Below are 22824 nucleotides of genomic sequence, written 5' to 3' on the forward strand. Positions count from 1 at the left end.
GAAAAGCAGTTCATTATCTAAATTTTAGGTCCCATATGGGAAATACCAGTGAAATAGAGTCAACTCTATCAAGTATCTTCTAGGTATAAAATGATTTCTCAGGGGTGCCTGGGTGGCTCAGTTGGTTAAGCAGGCGACTTTGGTTCAGGTCATGATCTCATGGTTGTGAGTTCGAGCCCTACATCAGGCTCTGTGCCGACAGCTCAGAGCCTGGAGCCTGCTTCAGGTTCTGTGTCTCCCTTGCTCTTTGCCTCTCTTCCACTCACTCCCTGTCTCTCAAAAATAAATAAACATTAAAAAAATTTTTTTAATGATTTTCCAAATAACAGAATGATAGCTTAAAGGTGATATGAATTCACGGTCACAAGTTAAATATGATAGGAAATCTAGAGTATTTTTTTCAGTCAAGAACAGCTGCAATGCGAATGTTAACAGTGCTGAATTTACACACATACTACACACTTCATGCTATTCCACTGCTGACACAGCAAAAAGGGCAGGGCGTTATGACAGACAGCCAAGAGTGTGTGATTTCTAAAACTGCCAGGCATTAAATCCAGCCCACTTGCTGTTTAGCTATGAAGAAAAAAAATACTGAAGCTTTTTCTCCAAACTGACACAATATGAAACACAACTGGGGGGGGGGGGTGGTGCTTCCGCCATGTGTATGTGTATCAAATCATCAAATATACTACAATTTTATTTGTAAAATTGTAAATTTGTAAAATTGGCTAATTTAACTATACGTTATTAAGCTTATAAAAAAATACAAGGGATGGTAACAAGTACAGAGCTACAAAGATCAGTCACTAGAAGAAAACTAGAAAGTGCTTCCACTTGACCAGAGATTGTCATTTCTAGAGCGTCATCACCTACAAATTACTACAATAGCTGCCACATTCTATCTGCGGAATTTCACACTGTCACCTCTTAAAATTTGTGGCCATTATTAATGAAAATCACTCATTCCCACTTAAGTAAAAACTGTGTGATACAAAAGTTTGCAAATTCAATAGTGAGACGTTTTAGAACATTGGAGTTCCCTATTCTGTATAGTTATCGGTGGAATCATCAAGTTCCAATTCTCTGGAAGTTATTTAGTATCCAATTTTGACATCTGACACCCCTTTTAAGTTACTGGTGTATGTTTCAGATGCTGGGGCTTTATCATCATCAATAAAAACTGCAAATTCCCACAGTGATGTCATTCCAGCCAGAATGCCATCTGGCAAGGGGTCGTCTGATGCATTAGAAACTTATGTAAGACCACGGACAGATAAGAACTTGCTGGCACACTGGAGAATCTCCTTCCCCATATTTATGCCTATTTTCTCTTCAATAGTGTAGAAAAGAGAAAGCATTGATAAACGTTCACTAGGTGATGAACCTCAAGTTACTACAGGATTCTTTACGCACGTACACACAAAATATGGAAAAGGATGAGCAATGGACACTCTCACACTGTGGTAAGAGACCAACACCTTTCTGGAAAAGTACTGAGTCACATATTAACAATTTCAACACGATTCATACAGTTTAACCAGCAATTCCTCTTTCAGGGATATCTCATAGAAGTCATTAGAATCTGAAGTGATGAATGTTCACATTCAAAAATGTCCGCTCACCTCAGTACCACATGCCATAGTCATAAGCCAGAAATTTTCCACAAGTATGGAATTGGAAAATAGACTATTTAATAGCCATTTAAAATGAAGACGCTCTTGTGATATGCCACTAAATTAATAAAAAGCAAGACACAGTCAAGTATACACATTATTTTTAGGTTTACTTATTTATTTTGAGAGAGAGAGAGAGACAAAGGGGGTGGGGCAGAGAGAAAGCGGGGGAGAGACAGAGACAGAGAGAGACAGAGACAGAGAGAGAGAAGGAGGGAGGGAGGGAGGGAGGGAGGGAGGGAGGGAGAGGAGGAGAGAGGGAGAGAAAGAAAAAATCCTGAGCAGGTTCCCTAACAACAGTGCAGGGTGTGACACAGGGCTGGGACCCTGCAAACCGTGAGATCACGACCTGAGCCGAAATCAAGAATCCGTTACTTAACCAACTGAGCCACCCAGGTGCCCTGAGAGTGTACACATTATGCCCTGAGTTTTCTTGAAACCAAAACCAAAACCAAAACCAAAACCAAAACCAAAACCAAAACCAAAACCAAAACCAAAACCAAAACCCAAAACCAAAACCAAAACCAAAACCAAAACCAAAACCAAAACCAAAACCAAAACCGTTACGGAGAAAAAAATGGAGGAAATGCAACAGCTGTTTGTGGTTGATGGAATAAAGGAGGACCCTGTGTGTTCCTGGTTTTCCCCGACACTTTAACATATGAGTGTGTGGCACCGTGGCTACTGCCACTTTCAGTCATTGTTAAAAGAAGAAGGATAAAGGGGCGCCAGGGAGGCTCAGTCGGTGAAGTGTCTGACTTTGGCTCAGGTCATAATCTCACGGTTTGTGGGTTCGAGCCCCATGTCAGGCTCTTGGGTGACAGCTCAGAGCCAGGAGCCTGCTTGGGGTTGTGTCTCCCTCTCTCTCTGCCCCTCCCCTGCTCATGCTCTGTCTCTCTCTCAAAAATAAACAAACATTTAAAAAAAAAAAAAAAGGAGAGGAATTAGGGGCACCTGAGTGACTCAGTCAGTTTGAGTGTCCACCTCTTGATTTCAGCTCAGGTTATGATCCCAGAATTTTGGGACTGTGTCCCATGTCAGACTCTGCACTGAGCGTGGAGCCTGCTTAAGATTCTCTTTCTCTCCCTCGGCTGCTCTACCCCACTGGCTCGCTCTCTCTCTCAGAAAAAAAAGTAGAGAGATTAGCAAATCAAAAGCCTAATTCTTACGGGCTCAAAAAAGAGGCTCATGACTATATCTTATAATCGTAACTACTGACTTGTACTTGCCTTGAATCTAAGATAAAAGTTGACCTGTGCCAAAGTATAATTACTGCCTGTAAATGGTGTCCTCAAGGCAGATATTCTTTGGTTATACTTGGCAATATGTTATGTGTCCAGTTTTGACTACTTCTCTTGCCTTCCTTACCTGTTCACTTACACAAACCACAGTATTGCTTTCTTTCAACTATTATTTTCTAATTGAAATTGTCTATAAAGAAAACATTTACAATCTATTTGTCCTTTGTTTTTATGACTAATAAAAATCAAGAAAATTTGTTAGATAGATCTTAACCCAGGATTGAGGTAATGTACACACATATTTTTAGTTCCCCTCCCCCATCATTATTAATTGCCTCTTGCTCTGTAACTAAGCAATTGCATTCGGTGAAAACTGAAACACTGGAAGATCTTTTTTCCTGTCATTGATAAAATGATTATATCCCATAGTAACTAGAGTAGATCCCAGCTACTAGTAGCGTAAATAAAATAGTTTTGTAAAAAAACCTAACAACCGCCACCTCTAATATGGATCAGAGATTACAGCTCAAGTTTCTCATTCCTATTTCTTTCAGGTAAGAAATCTTTCGGTTCACTAAGCACTAACCCACTTTCGACTGTGCTTCAGACCCACTTCAGACTTGGTGATAAAGCTTCATGAAAACACTCCGTATTAAGTATATACCATATATTTTGTAAACCCGAGAGTTATTCTTCATAGCCACGGCAATCACTAACTGAGTAATACAAAGAAGGAGAAGATAAAGAACAGGGGGAAAGAAAACAATAGTTTGGAACAAAGGTGGGAAGTAAATTGTGCATTTCTATCTCATTGTTCCAGATCACTATCTTAGAATAATTTAACTCTGGAAGTCTTAATTATCTTCACCTTATACCTGTGTTCTGTCTCCTGATTTCTATGTATCAAGTTTTAACTAGAGAACCTACTGACTCTGTGAAGAAGACTGACCTCCTTGGTGTTAAAATGTATTATGTGTCCTTTTTCGGAGAGATTGTTTGTAAACAACGGTTCACTATGCCATGAGCCTAGGTGCCAAATTTTAACTTTCTACCAGGTAAGGACTTAAGAAATATTTTCTCTCCCAGTTTTCTCTGCAGTGAGGAACATACCTTTTGGAGGAGTTTTTAGCAAGTGTGCATGAGCTCTGGGTCCCAAAGGCTTCAAATATAAGGATCCTGAGGAACCATTCTGAAATGCTGGTTTGGGAGGTTTTTCCTCATACTTGATGACAGTGGCATTCCCAGCTGTAATACGGAAGCGTACATTTTAGTTTATAGATAAATACAGCATCGATTTTCCACAATCTGTTCCTTTCCCCTTGAATCAACAAGTGCTCACTAAGCACCCCACAATATGCCAGTTATTACTGCACATTAGCAATATGAAGCTAATGCCATAACCAACGTGACCACGCATCCTGGCATAATCCAAGTTTATGTGTCTTCTCCAGTCAAGATTTCATCCCAAATCAAAGCTGGAAGACAAATCATACGGCCGTCCGTGCCGTGTAACAAACACGCCTAAGGTGCAGCGATGAAGAGCATCCATCTCCACGGGGACAAGGCAGATGTGCCAATAATCTAATCATAATAAACAACGGCAGCCCGCTGTGTTGAAATGTGAGAACAACGATGTACAAACTCCATGACAGTAACAAGGATGAGAGCTGGTCCAGATCCTTCCTTACTATATCCAGGAGGTAAAACTCCCTCATTTGCCCTGGAACAAGGTACCTGAGTCCTAAAGCTAAAACACAAAAGTAAGTCCCACCTAAATAATGAAAAACATCTTTAACTGACATGTACATCTTTCCTCTCTACTCAGAGAGGAATTCTCTCAGGAAAAAAAAAAGGGGGGGGGGGCGCCTGGGTGGTTCAGTGGGTTAAGTGTCCGACTTCAGCTCAGGTCATGATCTCACAGTCCGTGAGTTCAAGCCCCGCGTGGGGCTTTGTGCTGACAGCTCAGAGCCCGGAGCCCGCTTCGGATTCTGTGACTCCTTCTTTCTCTGCCCCTCTGCCTCTCGCGCTCTCTCTCTCAAAAATAAATAAACATAAAAAAAAAAAAAAAAAAACCAAAAAATTGTTTCCAGGCACTAAAAGAATGACTAGACCAAGAACTCTTGGAGACACTATGATGCTAACTGATGTTGTTTAGGCTGTGGTCTAATTCTGGGTCCACTACCACAGTTCACGAGGCCAAGGGGGCTGCCACAGAATTAAACCTACAACATTTCCCAGGGAATGTGTCAGGGTATAAGGTAGAGGGAAAAATTACATAAGCAAATACTATGCTTTAGGTGTAATATGCCCATGAATCCTTGGAAACAGCACCTTCCATTTTGCCATGGTCTCTAATTTTGCCTCTGGTTCTTCATTGGGACACTAAAGGTAAAAGGCAAACTTAGCACATCAAGGGAAAGTGACACTTGAGAATAAAGAATACAACTTTAAAAAATAACGGTGGTACTTTACAACTTGGTTTTCCATCAGAATCACCATTTGAAAGGATGGAGAAACAATGATAACAAAGACTTAAATAGATGCCTTGCTGAGTCTTATTTCTGCTTTTGCCCAGTAATGACTAAAGCTCTTTAGCATCAAAAAATAAGTATCAAAACAAACACTAAGTATCTTTCACAGTTGCTTAAGGGGTCTTCCAAAATGGTGCAACTCCACGTCTCATTTATGGCTTCCCGTTGGATTATAAAGGGAAACCAAATCCTCTATAGAATCCTTAAGATTTGTATTTGTACTTGAGGCAGGGAAAGGGCAGAAGAAAAAGAAAGGAACGTGGCTTGATTCCTGCCCTGTGAACTCCAAGTGAGAATGTATTTTCACATTATATATTCACTCACAATATAACTTGATCCATAATGAAGTCCCGTGAAATAGTGTTCTTCTGCTAATGCTACATGAGTGGACTTTGTGGTTACTTTAGGAATACAACATCATTACCATTATTTATTGCAGTGTTTTGGGCAGGGGAGTCTATGTTTTAACAGTGTCAAAAACCTCACAGTAAAAGTGTGAAGAATAGTACCAGCATGTACAGATAAAGACAAATAAAAAATGTTTTCAAATCTCATTAAGTGGTATTTAAAAAAAAAAAAATAAAGGAAGCAACAGTAATGAGCTGTGGCGGGGGATGGGGGGGATGCGGAAATCAGTGTTTCCTTAAAACACCATTCTAAATCCACATGCGTCCACAATTGAGTCATCTTTGAAAAAGTGCACTGTCCAGAAGCTTAGCTCCTATAAGGATTTTTAACAGTACTATTTTGCTTTCCCTAAGAGATTAATTACCATGTTACACAGCATTCAAGAATATAAACCCAGCACTTTGTCATTTTCTCTCCACATCCAAGAAAAAAACCAACCAACCAAACGAACATGCTTGCAAAGTTTTCTGGTCCTCTTTTCCCATAAAAGTTAATCTTTTTATCCTGGTCCCCTTGCTAACCATACAAACCACTGGCATTTTTACATCACCACAGCCTTACCGGGCCAGAGCGGCAACCTACAGGTGCATTCATTCACTATCTGGTTCTCAAACTTCATTTCCCTGCCACTGGATTTTTTGTTTGTTTCTTAACTGACATGCAACCCCTAGTCCTGGGCATCCAGTTCTGCTCTAACACTCAACACCTAATCATAAATTTATTACCAACCTGGATTCCTTTCTTCACCCCACATTAGAAAAGGGTCAGATTCTACCTTATTTACGACTATGTTATAAATTTGAAGACAGATACTTTTCACTAGGCTAAATTATCCCAACTCCTACAACAGTGTTTATAGATGTCACAACTAAACCCATAAAGACACGCTGTTATTCCTCCCTGATGTATGTCAAGTCATGCTACAATGAGCCATCTGTTCATTCTTCCTGTGTCCATATAACATTTCCAATATTAGGTCAAATCAACACAGAGTCGTCCCTCCTACTGAGAGGTTTCTGTCAATTTCCTATCCTTCTTTTCGCTTCTCTTTCCTCAGAACCTAAAGACTTGGTCTTTCTGAAACTGAAAATTACAAGGAGCTAATGTAAATGACAATACTGAAGATACTGCTATTATAAAATTCAACATAACTTTTTAAAGGACGTGGGACAGAATTTCATAGTCTTAAGATAACATAAGCAAAATTTCATAGAGCATATCTTTTTGATTTTCACATAAAATGGATACTGGCCTTCAATTAGCATTTCAGTTTTGCTAGATCAAAATCCCGGGAGGAAGTAAATGACGTTATTGAACTCTTGACCATGTATTATAACAATTTGATTTTAGTCTTACTTTTCTTGAAACATTTTTAAAATTATAGTCGGCAGAAAAAATAAGTCACCTATTCAGATTGTGAAAAGTTGAGTTTAATTTACAGACCCAATAGAACATCGTATGATCCTAGATTTAGTCATACTTTTCGTTTCTAAGCTTTAAACACAAAGACTTTCAGTTTCCAAAAAACAGACTAAAAGGATTTCTCACTAAAGCACAAGACGAATTTCTCATGAGGCACAATAGTCCTGTCCCTTGGCTCCCTGTCACACACAGACAGGAGGTGTGGTCCTGGAAACAAAGCACCAGGCTTCAGGCTCAGCATAAACACCAGGTCTAGCATCAGATCTATCATCAACTTTCTAACATGGGACGGTCAAAATTCCTATAGAAGGATACAATTTCTGAGTTTGACTAGGTACAGTCATTTACGCACATACACTTACACACGTGTGCGTGCGCACGCACACACACACACACCCCCACACTTTCTGACGACCTATATACACATGGCCTGCCTTTGCTTTTTCCCGGTTCAGTAATAGCAGACACAAGCTGGGCTGGGCTGCACACACTTTTATGACCAACAGTTACACATCTTTCAATTCCCGAAATACTCTCCAGCTGGTGCGTTGCTTTCTAGTAAACCCCAACTTGAAGGATGTACTTGTCTATGAGGCATGATATCCTAAAAGTATTTCTCCTGTCCTCTATTTTCAGTTCCTAACAAGGAAGCTGGTTGGGTATCCTGAAGGTATCTCAGTTTTCCCCTGTCCAGAGCTATCACACCCAAATGATAAACACTTGGTGGCAAAAGTTGCAAAATGTTAATATCATAGTTTCAAGTAATGGAAGAGAATCTATGATAACCGAGTTCTGGTCCTGACTCGGCCCCTGCCTTGCCTGCCTCCTTTCATCTCTCTATGTATAATGAGTGGGTTTGAAAATCATGTTTGGAAAGAGTACATATGCCCTCACAGGACCCTCACTAAATAAACATGGTACTCAGTACCTGTGAGATAACAGAAAATATATATTGGGTCTCTGCCCCCAATTCCTCGCACAGATCTCCTCGACATCCTTATAATTTCTTAGGTGACAAGGAGTATCTTCTGTTCTAATGAGGTGACTCTATGCGGGTTGCTGGATGGGGGCTGGTCACTAGCAAGGCCAGGTCATGATTAGAATCTTAGAATATTCGGTCCCTGCCCTTCATTTTCTTAAGAAGGGAAAAGCACTAAAAATCTACTTAATGATCAATCATGCCTATGACATGAAGTCTCCATAAAAGTCCCCAACTATGGAGTTGGGAGAGCTTGAGTTGGTGGACACACGCAGCAGCTGGGAGAGTAGCAGCCTCAAAAGGGGATACACATTCCTCACCCTTCTCGTGTACCTTGCCCTACACATCAATCCCACCCAAATGTTTGTCTGCATTCCTTATTATATCCTTTTATAGTAAATTGACAAATGTAAGTAAATGCTTACTTGAGTTCTGTGAGCTGCTCTAGCCAATTTATCAGACCCAAGACAGGAGTCGTTGAAACCTCCCAAGTACACCCGGGTAGTGAGCAGCACAGGTGACAACCCGGACTTACAAGTGGCATCTCCAAGGGGGAGGACGGCCTTGCAAAACTGAGCCCTTAACATGTGGAATCTGATGCTGTCTCAGGTAGACAGGGTCAGGACTTTGCAGACGACCCACCTGGCGTCTCGGGGAATTGCTTGTTGTGGTAAAAACTGCTACACGTCTAGTTGGAGGAAGTGAAATGTTGTGAGTGGGGGAGCAGTGTGAGAGTCAAGGAGACACATAGGAGGCAGGAGTGGCTTTTCCCTCTGCAGGAGGGAAGGACTTTCTAGATAGGTTTTTCTATTATAGTCCTACTGAAGCCACAGTCATCCTCAGAATTCTCTTCTACATGGTGCTGCAGGGACCACGACCTCTCAGTGACAGTCTGTCGAGTCAATACATGATATCACACAGTTGCCCAGCTCCCAGCAGCTGTAATAACAACTTAGAATTGCCCTTGTTCTGTGGTGATCCTTGGTCCTAGCAGCTCAATTATGCCAGAAAGATAGATTCTCTGGAATCCTTAGTTTCATTTCCTCATGATCAAAATGGGATTCAAATGGAATAAATGAGAGTAAGAGAGATAACAGAGTCTCAAGAGAAAGTGAAGAGATTCTCAGAGAAACCTAGACAGAAGACCTTCTTTTCTTATCCCAGAAGGGCTTTTCACTGTTCCAGACTTACTTGCAAACCAAAATTTCGTACTACATTCTGGCATCTGGTTAACATCAGTTTTTGGTTTTGTTTACTGAATTATGTATACGCACAGAGCCAACATTCTGCTTCTTTCTTGAATATTTTTGTCAATCTGTCTAACGCTACCCACTATGCCAGACCATCTGCCCACCTGGCTTGAAATCAAGGCGCCACCGAAGTCTACGCTTTCAGATTCCAAAAGCCAAGTTACTCAACTGTGTAATAACAAGAATGTCTCATATATACCCCAGAAAAACACTGAAAGAATGAAAACAAAATTAATGCCAGTCTAGATAATAGTATTTGCTTGTTACACAGTCCATTCAGATGTGCATAAGTATTAAACCTGTAATACAGGACTGCCTCCAACCCTTCCTCACCTGCAGCAGACGTCACTAGTCAGACACAAACTGGCTCCGAACCCGGATGCAGCCTCAAACCCTTTCAACACTCTATTCCAGACACATCTGACCCACTGACCAGTGTTGGCGGGTGAGACAATACTCCTTTGCCCTCGGACTGTGGGTAAATAAGAGGAATTCTTCTATCAACTTGATCACTTCAACAACGCAAACACCCACCTTCCAGACTATTAGACACCATCTTACTATAGTGAAGAAAATCCAAGTGGAAGAAACATTTGTTGCTGCAAAGGTTCTGAAGATGATGCGGCACTGCCCTCCCATGCATCAGGTGAGAATCCTGGGGCTAGGAGGGTAGAAGATCATCCAGCTTCCCGCGAGTAAGGAAAACTAGGAGGAGACTGAGGTAAACGCCCTTTTCTATGTCTCAGCTGAGTCGGGGCTGGCCATGCAGGTGAAAAGTCAAGAATACTCTGTTTCTTTAGCTACCTTCCTGTTCTCCTACTTCTAAAAGAGTACCAACAGCTTTGGTGTGCATCTCTTACATTTCCCACCTTACCATCTGTCTCTCAAAAATACACATTTTTTTTTTTTTGTGGCCAACCCGGAGGAAGGAAGCCGTTGGATTTCACACTCGCTAAAGGAGCAAAATTATATGCTCTCTAAAGACTTCCTTCTACACTTACACAATGGCCCTCAAACCTTCAAATCTATTCAAGACCTACAGTAGGTATTCTTATCCAATGATCTTAACAACTGGATTTTCGCGGAGTCTGAAAGAGCTTGTATTTAAACTCTACAAATGAGCATATTTGGTACAGAAACCATTGTGCAATATTTCGGGCTAATATCACTTTTAAATTTTCTGTGCTTAGAAGGACACACAGAAAGAACCAGCTAAAACCTCCAAGTAAGAGAACTGTATTAGCTTATCATAGCTTGATTTAGTCATTTGTTTTATAACTCAATGTTATTTCTAAAGGATACCAAACTACCAAGAACCAGCTAATTTTACAAGAGCACTATGCAATCTCCGAAGTTCTTAAGTGATACCACTAACAGAATCATATCACAAAGAAACGAGCAAAGCAAGAACACATTCTTTAAAGGGGTTTAAATGCTTAACCCAGTATGAATCAAAACATTGATCAAAAGATTAAATTCTCACATGACCCATTATTATCAGAAACAGAAAATTTTCAGTCCAAAATGATTTTTTCACAGGCCTTTAAAAGGCACACATTTTTAATATCTTTGCATATAATATGAGAAAAAACATAATCAAAGATATAATGTTTTCTTTCTAGGAAAATGTTTTTCTGTATTCATACAACTCTAAGCTACATACACAAAACTATTTGTTATTTAATCACAAATAAAGCCAAACTGTCTTTAATGATAAGGTAATTTCATGTGCCCAGAATGTCAACAATGCCACTGAATTAGATTAACAGTCTGAAAACACAGAAAATAGATAACACAACCGTTTCTACTTACAACCATTCACAAATTAAACATAAACATGCCGAAGACAGATTACTATTAACAAATCACCAGGTGCAAAAGTAACAATCAAGAGATGCTAAATCAATTTATTGAATACAACTTAAGCATGCTTACAAAGAGAAGAATCAAACCAGAAATCGTCGACCTACTTCTTTTCCCAGTAAGCGTGGCTAACAAAGGAACTATACAAAGGCTGTAGGATCCCAGGACCAGCAATGTCAGTAAGGTAGCATCATAGTGCCTCTCTGAACCAGCCGGTGGGGTGAGTGTAGAATTGATAAATATTTTTGAAGAAATCTCCGTCTCTGTACAACTGCGAAATCCTCCTGGTACAGTCATTTAAAAAGATCAAAGCAATCTTAAGCAGGAACCGCAGCCATGTTCACTCTCCTACCCCTCATGCTGGCTCTTACTGAATTAGAACGCAGGGGGGGAAATCCGTAAGCTCCGAGGCACGACACAAAACAGATTAAACCGCCTAGCAAATCAAACTAAGAAAGACTCATTGATCTGAATGCTTAATCTGCAACGGGGACGCATTGCCACTAGACAGGCTCTGTGGGTACATGGCAAACTCCTTTGTGACGGGACAAAAAGGAACGGACAAAAGCATTTTACAACCTCCTTCGGAGAGTCGGCCACAGTACTGAAAGAGTGGCCAAGTCAACATGGCTGTCAATGGCAAACGCTGGACGGCGGCACGACAGGACACGTCTGCTTCCGAGGGTCACAAATTCCACTGCTGCCGGCCCTCCGGGGGCACGCTGAAGAGTCTGCTCTGGCAGGCTGCTTGGAAAGGTCACACTGCCCACAGAGAAAGCTGCAAGCCAAGCACCTGAAGACAATACACGCGTGAATTACCTTTTCAAATGCAGAGAGAATCACTGGTTCCACGCAAACCTTTCCTCTTTCTTCTACGCCAGAGCTTTAAAAGCGAAACACTAAGCAGATACTACTCCTTTTTCATTTTTTAAGGAACACGTTTTAATAGCCCCGGCGTGGCCGCACACAGCCACTTACTGTCATGTGAGACAAGCCGGTGCTGCTCAGTGACCTCTCAGAAATGCGCTCATTAATTCGGCGCCTTCTCCTCCACGCATTCACATCCTGAGTCCTGTCACGAGCTGGCCGAGGGCCCTTGGACCAGCGACAACCTCTCTGAGCCTCAACTACCTCATGTATACAATCGGGGTGGTGCCACAACTTATTTGAGTAAGAAAAAAAAAAAACAGAGAGAGAACGCATGGGAACCGTATAACCGTGCCCCACGCAGAAGGTTCAGGAACTAGGACTCCACTTTGTCCTTGAAGCAGAGGGAGCTGCCCTCCTGCCCACCTCACACGAAATCATCCTATTACCTCTGGTATTCTAGTCGTCCGGGTTAACTATTCTCTTCAACTACCTTCTAGAGAAGGACCATTTCTTTCGCATTCCGTATCCCTTGCTGCATCTATTGTGGTGCCCGTGCACAGCAGACACTGCACAATTGTTCAAAGTAATAAATCCGCGCATTATTTTGTAAGGAAATTCAAAAAGAGAGCAAACAAATACCAAGACCAAGTACATCCTTTGAATGAAAAAGAGGGCTCAATTGATTCACCCATTTTATACACGGAGAAAAGAACTCACCCTGACAACTTGAGAAATATCCTGAGTTTACGTTACTTAAAATTAGGCTTGAAGTTACACCCGTCATAGTTCATGGACGCTAGCATGCGAAATACAAGATTATAAAACATACATCTGCAAAATCCAGTCTTTTACAAAGAAATCAAACAAGTTCTCCTTATTCTGATTTCCAGTTGGGTTCCAACAGCCCTTATATCGCTCTCATTCCTTAAACCGAAAAACACTACTGCTTCAGATGATACACTTTAGCATCCCCCTTGCAAAAAAAAAAAAAAAAAAAAAAAAAACCGGGTGGCTTCAACACAAATATTTCAGTGTTTCATAGCATGTGCATCAGAAAAGAAGGTCATTTAAAGAATTTGCTCTTCCTGCCAAACTTTTCGAGAAGTTCCAAAGGAGAAGCAGTATTGACATTTCCTCTCAATTGCAGAATCAAAATTCTGATAATTATTTGTAGCACGTTAGTTTTTCCTGGTGACTATGGTTTCAACGACCCATGAAGTCTGGTGTCAAACCAACTTACAGTTACTGCTGTAAGTGCTCAGATCACTGTGGGTGCTGGCAACAGAGGACGCGCTTCCTGTCCCCCTCCGCGCAGAACTTTTCAAAGAGGCTTTGGATTTAGGAAGTGGTCTACGCAAATTCACCCAAGACGGCTGTGCTTTTTTTAAGGATGTAGGTTTTCCTTGGGATTAAAAAAAAAAAAAAAAAAAAAAAAAGAGTTTCTCTACTATTCATCTTGACAGTTTTTTTTTAATAATTTTTTTTTTTTTTTTTTTTTTTGAGAGAGAGAGACAGAGTGTGAGTGGGGCAAGGGGAGGGGCAGAGAGAAGAGACACAGAATCTGAAGCAGGCTGCAGGCTCTGGGCCGTCAGCACAGAACCCAATGTGAGGTTCGAACTCACGGGCTGTGAGATCTTGACCTGAGCCAAAGTCAGGCACTTAACCGACTGAGCCATCCAGGCACCCCAAAAGACTTAAGCTTATAAACTTAAATTCCTGTACTAATTACTGGGTTAAAACACAAACCAAATATTCAGAATCATGAAATCTTCCCATAGACTTGACTTTTTATTTTTCTTAATTTAGAGGCAATGATGAGGCCATCGGGACCTGTGAAGGGTAGCTCTAACTGTATAACCTGAAGTAATTAACGCAGGTCTTCTGTGGAGACCCACCTAAAGAGTCATGTGACTCGAGCTTTTGGCAACGTTGAAATCAAAGCTATGACCTCCGCCCATTCCGCTGATTAGAAATTAAACAAATTCACCCATTCACCACTAGGCTACTGTATTAAAAAACAGATGAAAATTTTAAAACCAAAACACAAAGAAAACTTCAATTTGAGGATGGAAAAAAAATTATTTAAAAAATGCCTAATGCCTACCACCAGGGGGTGCTCTGTTATTCTTTTCTTCATCTCCATTTTTACTGCTTATTTGCCAAACTTAAGGGGTCTTCACTGCAAACTTCTCTTTCTTTCAGCAAAAGTGTTTCCACTTATGAATGAAATATGTATGCTTCATATTCTCTGGCATATATGAGACCACACTATCCTGATATTCATACCTGCTACCGGTTTATGGGCATTTCCTAAGTTCAATCTTTACAACTCTCATCGAACTCACCTCTCAGTCTTCTTCGTTTACTTTACTCTAACCGTTGCCTGTATGGATGGATCCCAGGTTCCCACGTGCAGCCTCTCCTCTAAATTCCAATACCACTTGCATTTTAAATTCCTTACTGAATGTTTCAATCTGGACATTTAGATACCCTCCTCCCTACTTAGGCTAACTGTAACTTCCATTTTCCTTTTTCCCAGGCTCAAAGCATTGGGACTGTTCTTTTTCCCCCAGATCCCCATATAATCTAGCATGAAGACTCTCAATGGTAGTAGTATTACCTAACAAAAACATGCAGAGCTGAAAAAGACCTTACGTAAAAACGGCCATGTCATGTATTCCTAACAGCACCACAGTGAGTGAGACAGTATGTCTGGGAAATAATGCCCACTGCTTTATTGCTCGTTAAGATTTCATTTTCATAGAGAAAAAGGAGATCTGTCATTTAAAGTCACTCACATTAAAGCCCTCCTATCTCCAGCTTCATCCTTGCACTTATTAACCGTAAAAATCAAAATGTCACTTATTTTATTAGCAAAAGATGAGTTTATTCGGGAATGGCAGAGAATTGCAATTTGAGACCGGCAAGCTACGGCCAAGCCACAAGGAAGTCTGTGGAACATAGGAGAGGCATGCTCTTCTATAGAGGACGGTGAGAATTTGGGAAGGCCGTCATAAATGAGAGGTTCCATGGAGTAAACTGGGAGCTGGGAGTAGAGTGGCTTCTCACTGGCTGAGTTGTGACTGGCCCTCATTGGCTGGGCTGTTGCTGCGGGGAGAGGGGAGGGAGCCTTCCTTCCTCCAGCTGAGATAATGAAGTAGTATCCACTTGCAAGTTTAGTCTCTTTTGCTGGGATTGCTGCTGAAAAAGTGGTGGTGAGGCATGAGAGCTCCCCCTGCTGAGCCTCCTGATTCCATGTTAGCCAGGTTTCCCGTTACTAATCTTCACGCACTATTCTTTTACATTTGTTGTGTCCTCTGCTACAATTAATGTAGTTTTCTCTCCACAACCAGGATCTACTTTTTTTTTCTTTTTAGATAGTGTGCGTGAGTGCATGAGCAGGGAAGAGGGGGCAGAAATAGAGGAGGGGGAGGAGAGAGAGAGGGAGAGAGAGAGAGACTATCTTAAACAGGCTCTGTGTTCAGCACAGAGCCGGATGCGGGGTTTGATCCCACAGACCCAAGGTCATGACCTGAGCCAAAACCAAGAGTCAGGTGCTCAAATGACTGAGCCACACAGGGGCTCCACTGGGAGGTACTATTCTAATTCATGAGGCACATCACTTCTTTTCAAAGAGGTCTTCTTCCTCTCAATCCAAATCCTACAAATCCTCACTGCCTCCCTCCTATTTTGCTGTAACAACTGTATAGGTTCCTAAAGTCCTGTCCTTCTGTCCTTTCCAACTCCATCATGTTGAACTCCTGAACACGAAAAGAGGTCATAATCAAATCTACAATTTGTGACTCCTCATTACCTATAGGATGACCTTATTTTTAATTCTCTTAATAAAGACCTATACGGCAGTCTTACAGTTGATTCCAACAAACTTGTCCCCCATTGTGCTTTGCCATGCCCCCATCCCTGTACCTACACACACACACACACACACACACACTTTTACTTCTCCAGGCCTTCTTACTCTCTTCTTCTATGTCCATCGTGGTGAACGAATTAGCCTCCTTTCCTTTGTAGTCCTCTATCTTGCCTGGTGACTACAAAGTTGACCTTTAAATCCTTGCCACTCAGACACCAAATCACAACCTCCATTACATACAAAGATGTGTTAAAATACACAAATGTATGACAAGCGCTGTTGAGAGTCGGAGCTTTGTAAAGCCTTTCCTGCCAGATCACCGTCCTGTGTGTGCCATGGGCCACATCTTCTGTTACCATACCGACACTGGCTTCCGCCCCAGGATCTGTTTCTGTAGGGCTCTCAGACTACTTTCCAAGGTCCCTGAGAACAGGAATGGTACCTGATCCCTCCCTCAGGACCCAGCAACGTGTCTAGCATGGAGTGCAATTTAATAAATATTTGCTGAATGAATTTTTATTTGGGGGCCAAGAGTAAGGTGTGGGAAATAAGGAGAGGTTGGTGGAAGGGGGAAAACTTCCAGCTGTAAGAAGAATGAGGACAGGGGATCTAACGTACAGTGGTGACTCTAGTTGGGAACACTGAATTATATCATTGGAATACTGTTTGCTAACAGTAGAACTGCAATGTCCTCACCAAAAAAAGAGAAATATCTGACATGAGGGATATGTTAGTTAACTCCATACCGAAAATCCTTCTACAATGTTTATCAAATCACATCACCACAACGTACAATTTTAAGAGCTTACAAGTTTACTTATTGATTATAACTCAATCAAGCTGGAAAAAAAATAAATGTAGAATTGTACTGACCAGAATACCTACCAAACTTTTTTCAGGGGTGTTTGGGTGGCTCAGTTGGTTAAGGGTCCTACTCTTGATCTCAGTTCAGGTTATGATCTCACAGTCAGTCATGAGATGGGCATACAGCCTGCTTAAGATTCTCTCTTTCCTACTCCCCCTCCCCTGCACACGGTCTCTCAAAAAAAAAAAAAATGTCAAAGGCCAAGAGTAAATAAATTTTGATCATGCCTTCTCTCGTCTACACTAAAACATTAAACACTTAATTTTTACCAGTTTATTTGTCCTTTGTATATATTAACAGATTCTTCAGTCTGTTAACTATATAAAAGGAAACATTTTTATAGTCCTTATAACAATTAGCAAGTTATAGATATTCAAACATTCATGTGATTTTTAAATTTACATTTACCTACCAGTTTTACTTGCCTCTGGAGGTACAGAAAGAACAGATTTTTAGAATATGAATTTACTAAATCACAGCACAAACATTTGATGAGTCCTCCTCATCACAAACAATGAGCAAGGTTGAGCAAGTGACAGATGAAAATTTCTGGGCTCCAGCCACAGTGCAGTCCAGGCTCAACAGGTTTGGAAAATCAACTTGTTTTTCAGAAAGGATGTTTCATAGCATTGTTTCTGACGGCATCCTGAGTTCACAGACATTTTTCAGCGTGGCTCAGAATTACTACCGACCTGTACCCTTTCTGATTCCAACACGCAGCCTGGCACCAGAAGCAAGGTTCCCCGGCTAGTCTGTGATTCCCATGACCTGTCCTATCCCATTCACGAGGCTCATGGTCCCTCCTACCTAGCCTCACCCACTCCGCCTAATGACAACCTGCAACCCTAGCAAAGGTCTTGCCCATTCTACCCTTAGTCTGTCTAATGGGCATTAAGGGTCCTGAACAAAGCCTCCTTTACCAAAGGATTAGCCCTTTGGAACTCATAATCATCCTAACAGAGCATTGCCGTTACTGTTCCCAGTTCCCAGATGAAAATACTACTCGGGTAGTCAAATGGCTTACTCGGTCACATTTAAGCAGCGACAGTGAGGCCTGGAAGGCAGGTAACTTACCACCAGCCCAGGGTTCCCTCTACCGTGTCACAGAACACAAGCATCATGGTTAAAGAAATAAGCACCAGGCTGGAGGTCAGATTGAGCTCCTTCTTCTAGGAGGGGGCTCCCCAAGTACAATGGTAACAAAGTGGGGATAAAATAAAGGAATTTAACTATTTCACCAATGGTCCTAATGTTTATCTTAAGAGCAAAGTTGATCTAAAGTATCTGTAATTGGACTTCTTAAAAAGAAGCAGTAACACACACACACACACACACACACACACACATCATAACCAATATTAAAGGGAAGACATGGAAATATTGGGCTGAGAGACTAACCTGAGCACCAAATTCTTAACTAATGAAATCCTTACAGGACTGCTCTTTAGTTCCAGGAGGTGGTATTTACCCATTCACTGCACAGCATCTAACTTATCTCAGATGTAAATCATAAAGATTTAAGGTCTACCTACAGACATATTACTGACCTCCATGGTTTATTTTAAGCTCACACTGTTAGCACAATCTTACATAGAGATGACAGTTTTCTTTTGACCTTGTAATTACTACCATCTTTTGGCTAGGGGAAACATGGAAGGAATAGCATTTGCACTTAGCCTTAGTAACACAGAGCGTCTATTGGATTTGAAATATAGCTTCATCAACAAGCAGTTTACTTAGATACCCACCTTGGAAAATCTGATTAAATGTACTGTATTTAACAACAGAACATCATTAAGCAATGCCTTGTAAAACTAATAATCCAATAGAATGATTAAGTGAAAAAAAAACATTAATAATACCCTATTTTTAAGCTTATACTAACCTACATGTTGAAAAATTCCAGAATTTTATGAGACTATTATAAAATATATAGCACAGTGGGATAGAGGGGAAAAAGAAGGAAAGAGGCAGAAATGGGCAGTTTTCCCTTCATACTTTATATGCTTTTTATTACTTCAGGCAAATTTTTTTACGATAAGCATATTTTATCATAAAAACTAGTATTATTAAAGTCAGTAGAGCCAAATATTTAACCAGACAAAAGATGCTCAAAACATACAGAAACCAAGGAAAGATAAATTGGATCAACCATTAAAGAAAGTAGATTCTAATCATTTTGATTCCTGTGCCTCTGCAAGCAATAGGTATTCTTTAAATCTTTTAAATTTACTAAGAAAAAAACAACAAAGCAATCAATGGCTTAGTTGATGCTTTTATAAGGCTGTGATGAAAACACAGAACTGTGGTACTGGAAACTTCTTCATGATACCATAATGGTGTGTTCCTAAGACTGGAAATTAATACCAAAGAATAAACTCCTGAATGGTACTCCTTTGTTCTGACACTTATATTAAATGACTCATTGTCCAGGAGAAAGCTCCCAGGGCATTCACAGGTATGCAGTGTAATCTCTCAGCTCCAATCTGACTTCCTCTGTTCCCTAAGGAAAGGCCTGAGAAAGAAGGTGGGTCTCACACTACTCGCAAAACACCTTCAAAGTAATGAGAGCAGTTTCCCAGGCCACAGAAACATCTACCCGTCAAAGCAAGTTCTCCTCTCTGAACTCTCAGCCAGACTAGAATGAATTCAGCGTTAGTGTGTTTTTCACGAGATTATTCAGCATGGAAAAAAAATGTCTTGCTGTTCACTACATTTGATGAAATTCAAAGGTTCTGAAGATATCTCAATGAGTTGACAAAAAAACAAAAAGCAAAGCCTTGACTACTATATTACCTATATTAGAAGACACAGATCATCTTAATAAAAATCTGGACAGTGGATTCACAGGAGAGGTTGTGTTACTCAACTATTTACTTGCCCACATACTGAGGTAACTGCAAAGTAAGGTGATCGCAGAGCACACATGTACAGGGTGATAGAAACACTTGACAGCTTACTATGGAAGGTACCACCAGATTTTTTTTTTTTTTAACATTTATTCATTTTTGAGAGACAGAGTATGAGTGGGGAAGAGGCAGAGAGAAAGGGGGACACAGAATCCGAAGCAGGCTTCAGGCTCTGAGCTGTCAGCACAGAGCCTGATGTGGGGCCCAAACTCAAGGACCCCAAGATCATGACCTGAGCCGAAGTCAGATGCTTAACTGACTGAGCCACCCAGGCAACGCAGATGTTTTAAGTAGTCATTAGGAATATTAGAAAATACATTGTATGTCGTTAAAATTTTCCTAATAGGATTGTGGTTTGCATGGCTTACTAGGTGCACAGACATCATGGGGAAGAAAAAGAAAATGAGGCTGGAGAGATGGACAGCTTACTGTTAAGGATGGCATTACATGCCAGGCTAAGAGCTTTAGAGACCTCACCTATTACGGGCGGGGTTTGGTGGGAAGTGGGGGCAGGGGGGTGGGCTACTGCAGCTTCTTGGCATTTGACCTGGAACTTGATCAAGTGGTGGCAGCTGCATAACCACCTAGCAGGATGAGTTTGAAATCAGAGAACTTAGGAAGCTAGTGCACTTGTCAGTGCTAGAGGACGTGGGAAGTTTCACGAGACAATGACACAACTATGGAGGTCATTCTGGAAAATACAAACTACCCATTAATACATACAGCTTAAAATATAAATTATTGTATTTTATAAAACACAATAGACATCAATAAAGGCAGGCTCATTAACTACTAGTCAGGGAGAGAAAATGCCAAAGAAAGAGACATAGTTAAAATACAAAACATGAGAATGTGTCTATAGCTATAATTATAACTTGGGTTCTTTTAGCACAACTACATAGAGAAAGTGATCTTTGCATTAATTATCTATGGTAGCTGGGAATTATTACAAAACTAGAGCAAGTCTACTCAAAGGGATAAAAAAAAAATAAGTTATGGGAGAAATAAATTCTACTCAAATCTGTGGCTGCAGGTTCGTTTTAACTGAACCCAAAAGGACCAAATTTTCCCATCAATATGAACGTAGATGTTAACGTACTGCAATAGACCTTTCTCCAAAGAAAATATAAAATGGTCACAACAACACATGAAAAGGTGCTCAACATCATTAGTCATTAGAGACATGCAAATCAAAACCACAATGAGACACATCACACCTATTAGAACCGTTATTATAAAAGCAAAACAGAAAACAACAAGCGGTGGCTATGATGTGAAGAAATTGGAATCCCGTGCGTTGCTGGTAGAAAAGTAAAAGGGCACGGCTGCTGTGGAAAATGGTCTGGCTGTTCCCCCCAAATTAAAAACGTAACTGGCATTCGGGGCACCCACCCAAAATAAATGAAAGGAGGATGTTCAAGAGGTCTTCATACACCCATGTCCAGAAAGTTACTCATAATAAACAAAAGGTAGAAGCAACCCAAGGGATCCATTGGCAGATGAATGGATAAAATGTGGCCATGCTATGAAGTATTATTCAGTCTTGAGAAGGAAAGAAATTCTGACACAGGCTCCAACATGGATGAAACATGAAGATGTTATACCAAGTGCAATAAGCTGCTCATAAAAGTACAAACACTGCATAATTCCTCTTAGCTAGAGGAATCAAACTCCAAGAGGGACCTAGAATAGTCAAATTCCAAGACAGACACCAGCATGGTGGTCCCCATTCTGGGGGATGGACAGAGGTGGTTAGTGTTTCATGGATAAAGAGGTTCAGCTGGGGAAGGTAAAAAGTTCTGGAGCTGGGATGGTGTAATTATCGTACAACCAAGTGAACTGGTTTAATGCCACTGAACCGCACACTTAAAAATGGTTCAAATGGTAAATTTAATGTAACATACTTTATCACAAAAAAAGTGAAAGGAAGGTGTGCTACTAGTTACTGTAAGATATTAGAAAATAGAAAAATAGTCTATTGTTGGCATAAAACTATATTTACAGATGAATAAACTGGTGTATAAACCCCAGAAAAATAACAATTCAGAATAGGAGGGAGAGATTTTTCAGATAAGTGAAAGCATTTCTTTGTGGTGTTAAAATAACTGTCCTTAAAAAAATTAAAATCTGAAAAGCTGCATGTATGACGTAGGGGTTAAACGTTGACAATCCAGAGCCAGACTGCTTAGGGTTTGAGCCCAGCTCCAGGACATGCTGGCTGTGAACAGGTTACTTAACCTCTCTGAGCTTGGATTTCTCATATTAACAGGGGTACTTACTTCATAGATTCTTTTAAAGGTTAAATAAGTTTTTTATTTTTATTTATTTCTTTTTCAATGTTTATTTCTTCTGAGAGAGAGACAGTGCGTGCACGGGATGGGCAGAGACAGAGAATCCCAAGCAGGCTTCCCTGACATGGGGCTCAAACTCATGAACCATGAGCTCATGACCTGAGCCGAAATCAAGAGTCGGACACTTAACCGACTGAGCCACCCAGGTGCCTTGTAAGTTTTTATTTCTAAAATGCTTAGAACAATACTTAACACTTATTACACGATAGCTAAATATTAGCCACTGGTCTCAACATACACGCACATGAACGTGAAAAAAATATTAAAATAAAATTGGATTATAAAGGATTTAGAACAAAACCAGACAAATTAACCATAACTAAATACGGATTAATCTCTTTGATCACGGTAGAGAAGGCCAAGTTAAGCATAAAAACTTAGGAAAAATTAAAGGAAAAGATGTATTTGACCATATTAAAAATGCAAGAATTTAAAAGGCACCATATACGAAATAAAAAGGCAAATAATAAAACACAGGACAGTAACAATGAACAACATCCAGTCAACAAAGAATCATTTGCCTCAAAATATGAGAGCAAAAGTTCTAACAGTAAATAAAAATCAACAATACAATTTTTAAAACTG

The 22824-nt window shown here is 40.5% G+C and overlaps 1 protein-coding gene across 6 annotated transcripts in view; it reads right to left on the bottom strand.

Annotated features, from left to right (window-relative positions):
• Nucleotides 1–22824, bottom strand: part of MTUS1 (microtubule associated scaffold protein 1) — a 172158-nt gene that overhangs the window by 67971 nt on the left and 81363 nt on the right. For 2 of the 6 annotated variants that reach the window (XM_078445378.2, XM_060653058.3), the window contains exons 4-5: nucleotides 13481–13642; nucleotides 4028–4162 (exon numbers count right to left, since the gene is read on the bottom strand). The exons of 1 other annotated variant lie outside the window; for it this stretch is intronic. In XM_078445378.2, coding sequence (XP_078301504.2) covers nucleotides 4028–4162; nucleotides 13481–13642 — 297 coding nt within the window. Of the gene's footprint in view, nucleotides 1–4027; nucleotides 4163–11477; nucleotides 11692–13480; nucleotides 13643–22824 lie in introns of those variants that run through there. 3 more of the 6 variants (XM_060653062.3, XM_060653060.3, XM_060653059.3) reach the window with 3 other exon arrangements.

The sequence above is a fragment of the Panthera onca genome, chromosome B1 (assembly GCF_046562875.1).
Source record: "Panthera onca isolate mPanOnc1 chromosome B1, mPanOnc1 haplotype 2, whole genome shotgun sequence".
NCBI lineage: Eukaryota > Metazoa > Chordata > Mammalia > Carnivora > Felidae > Panthera > Panthera onca.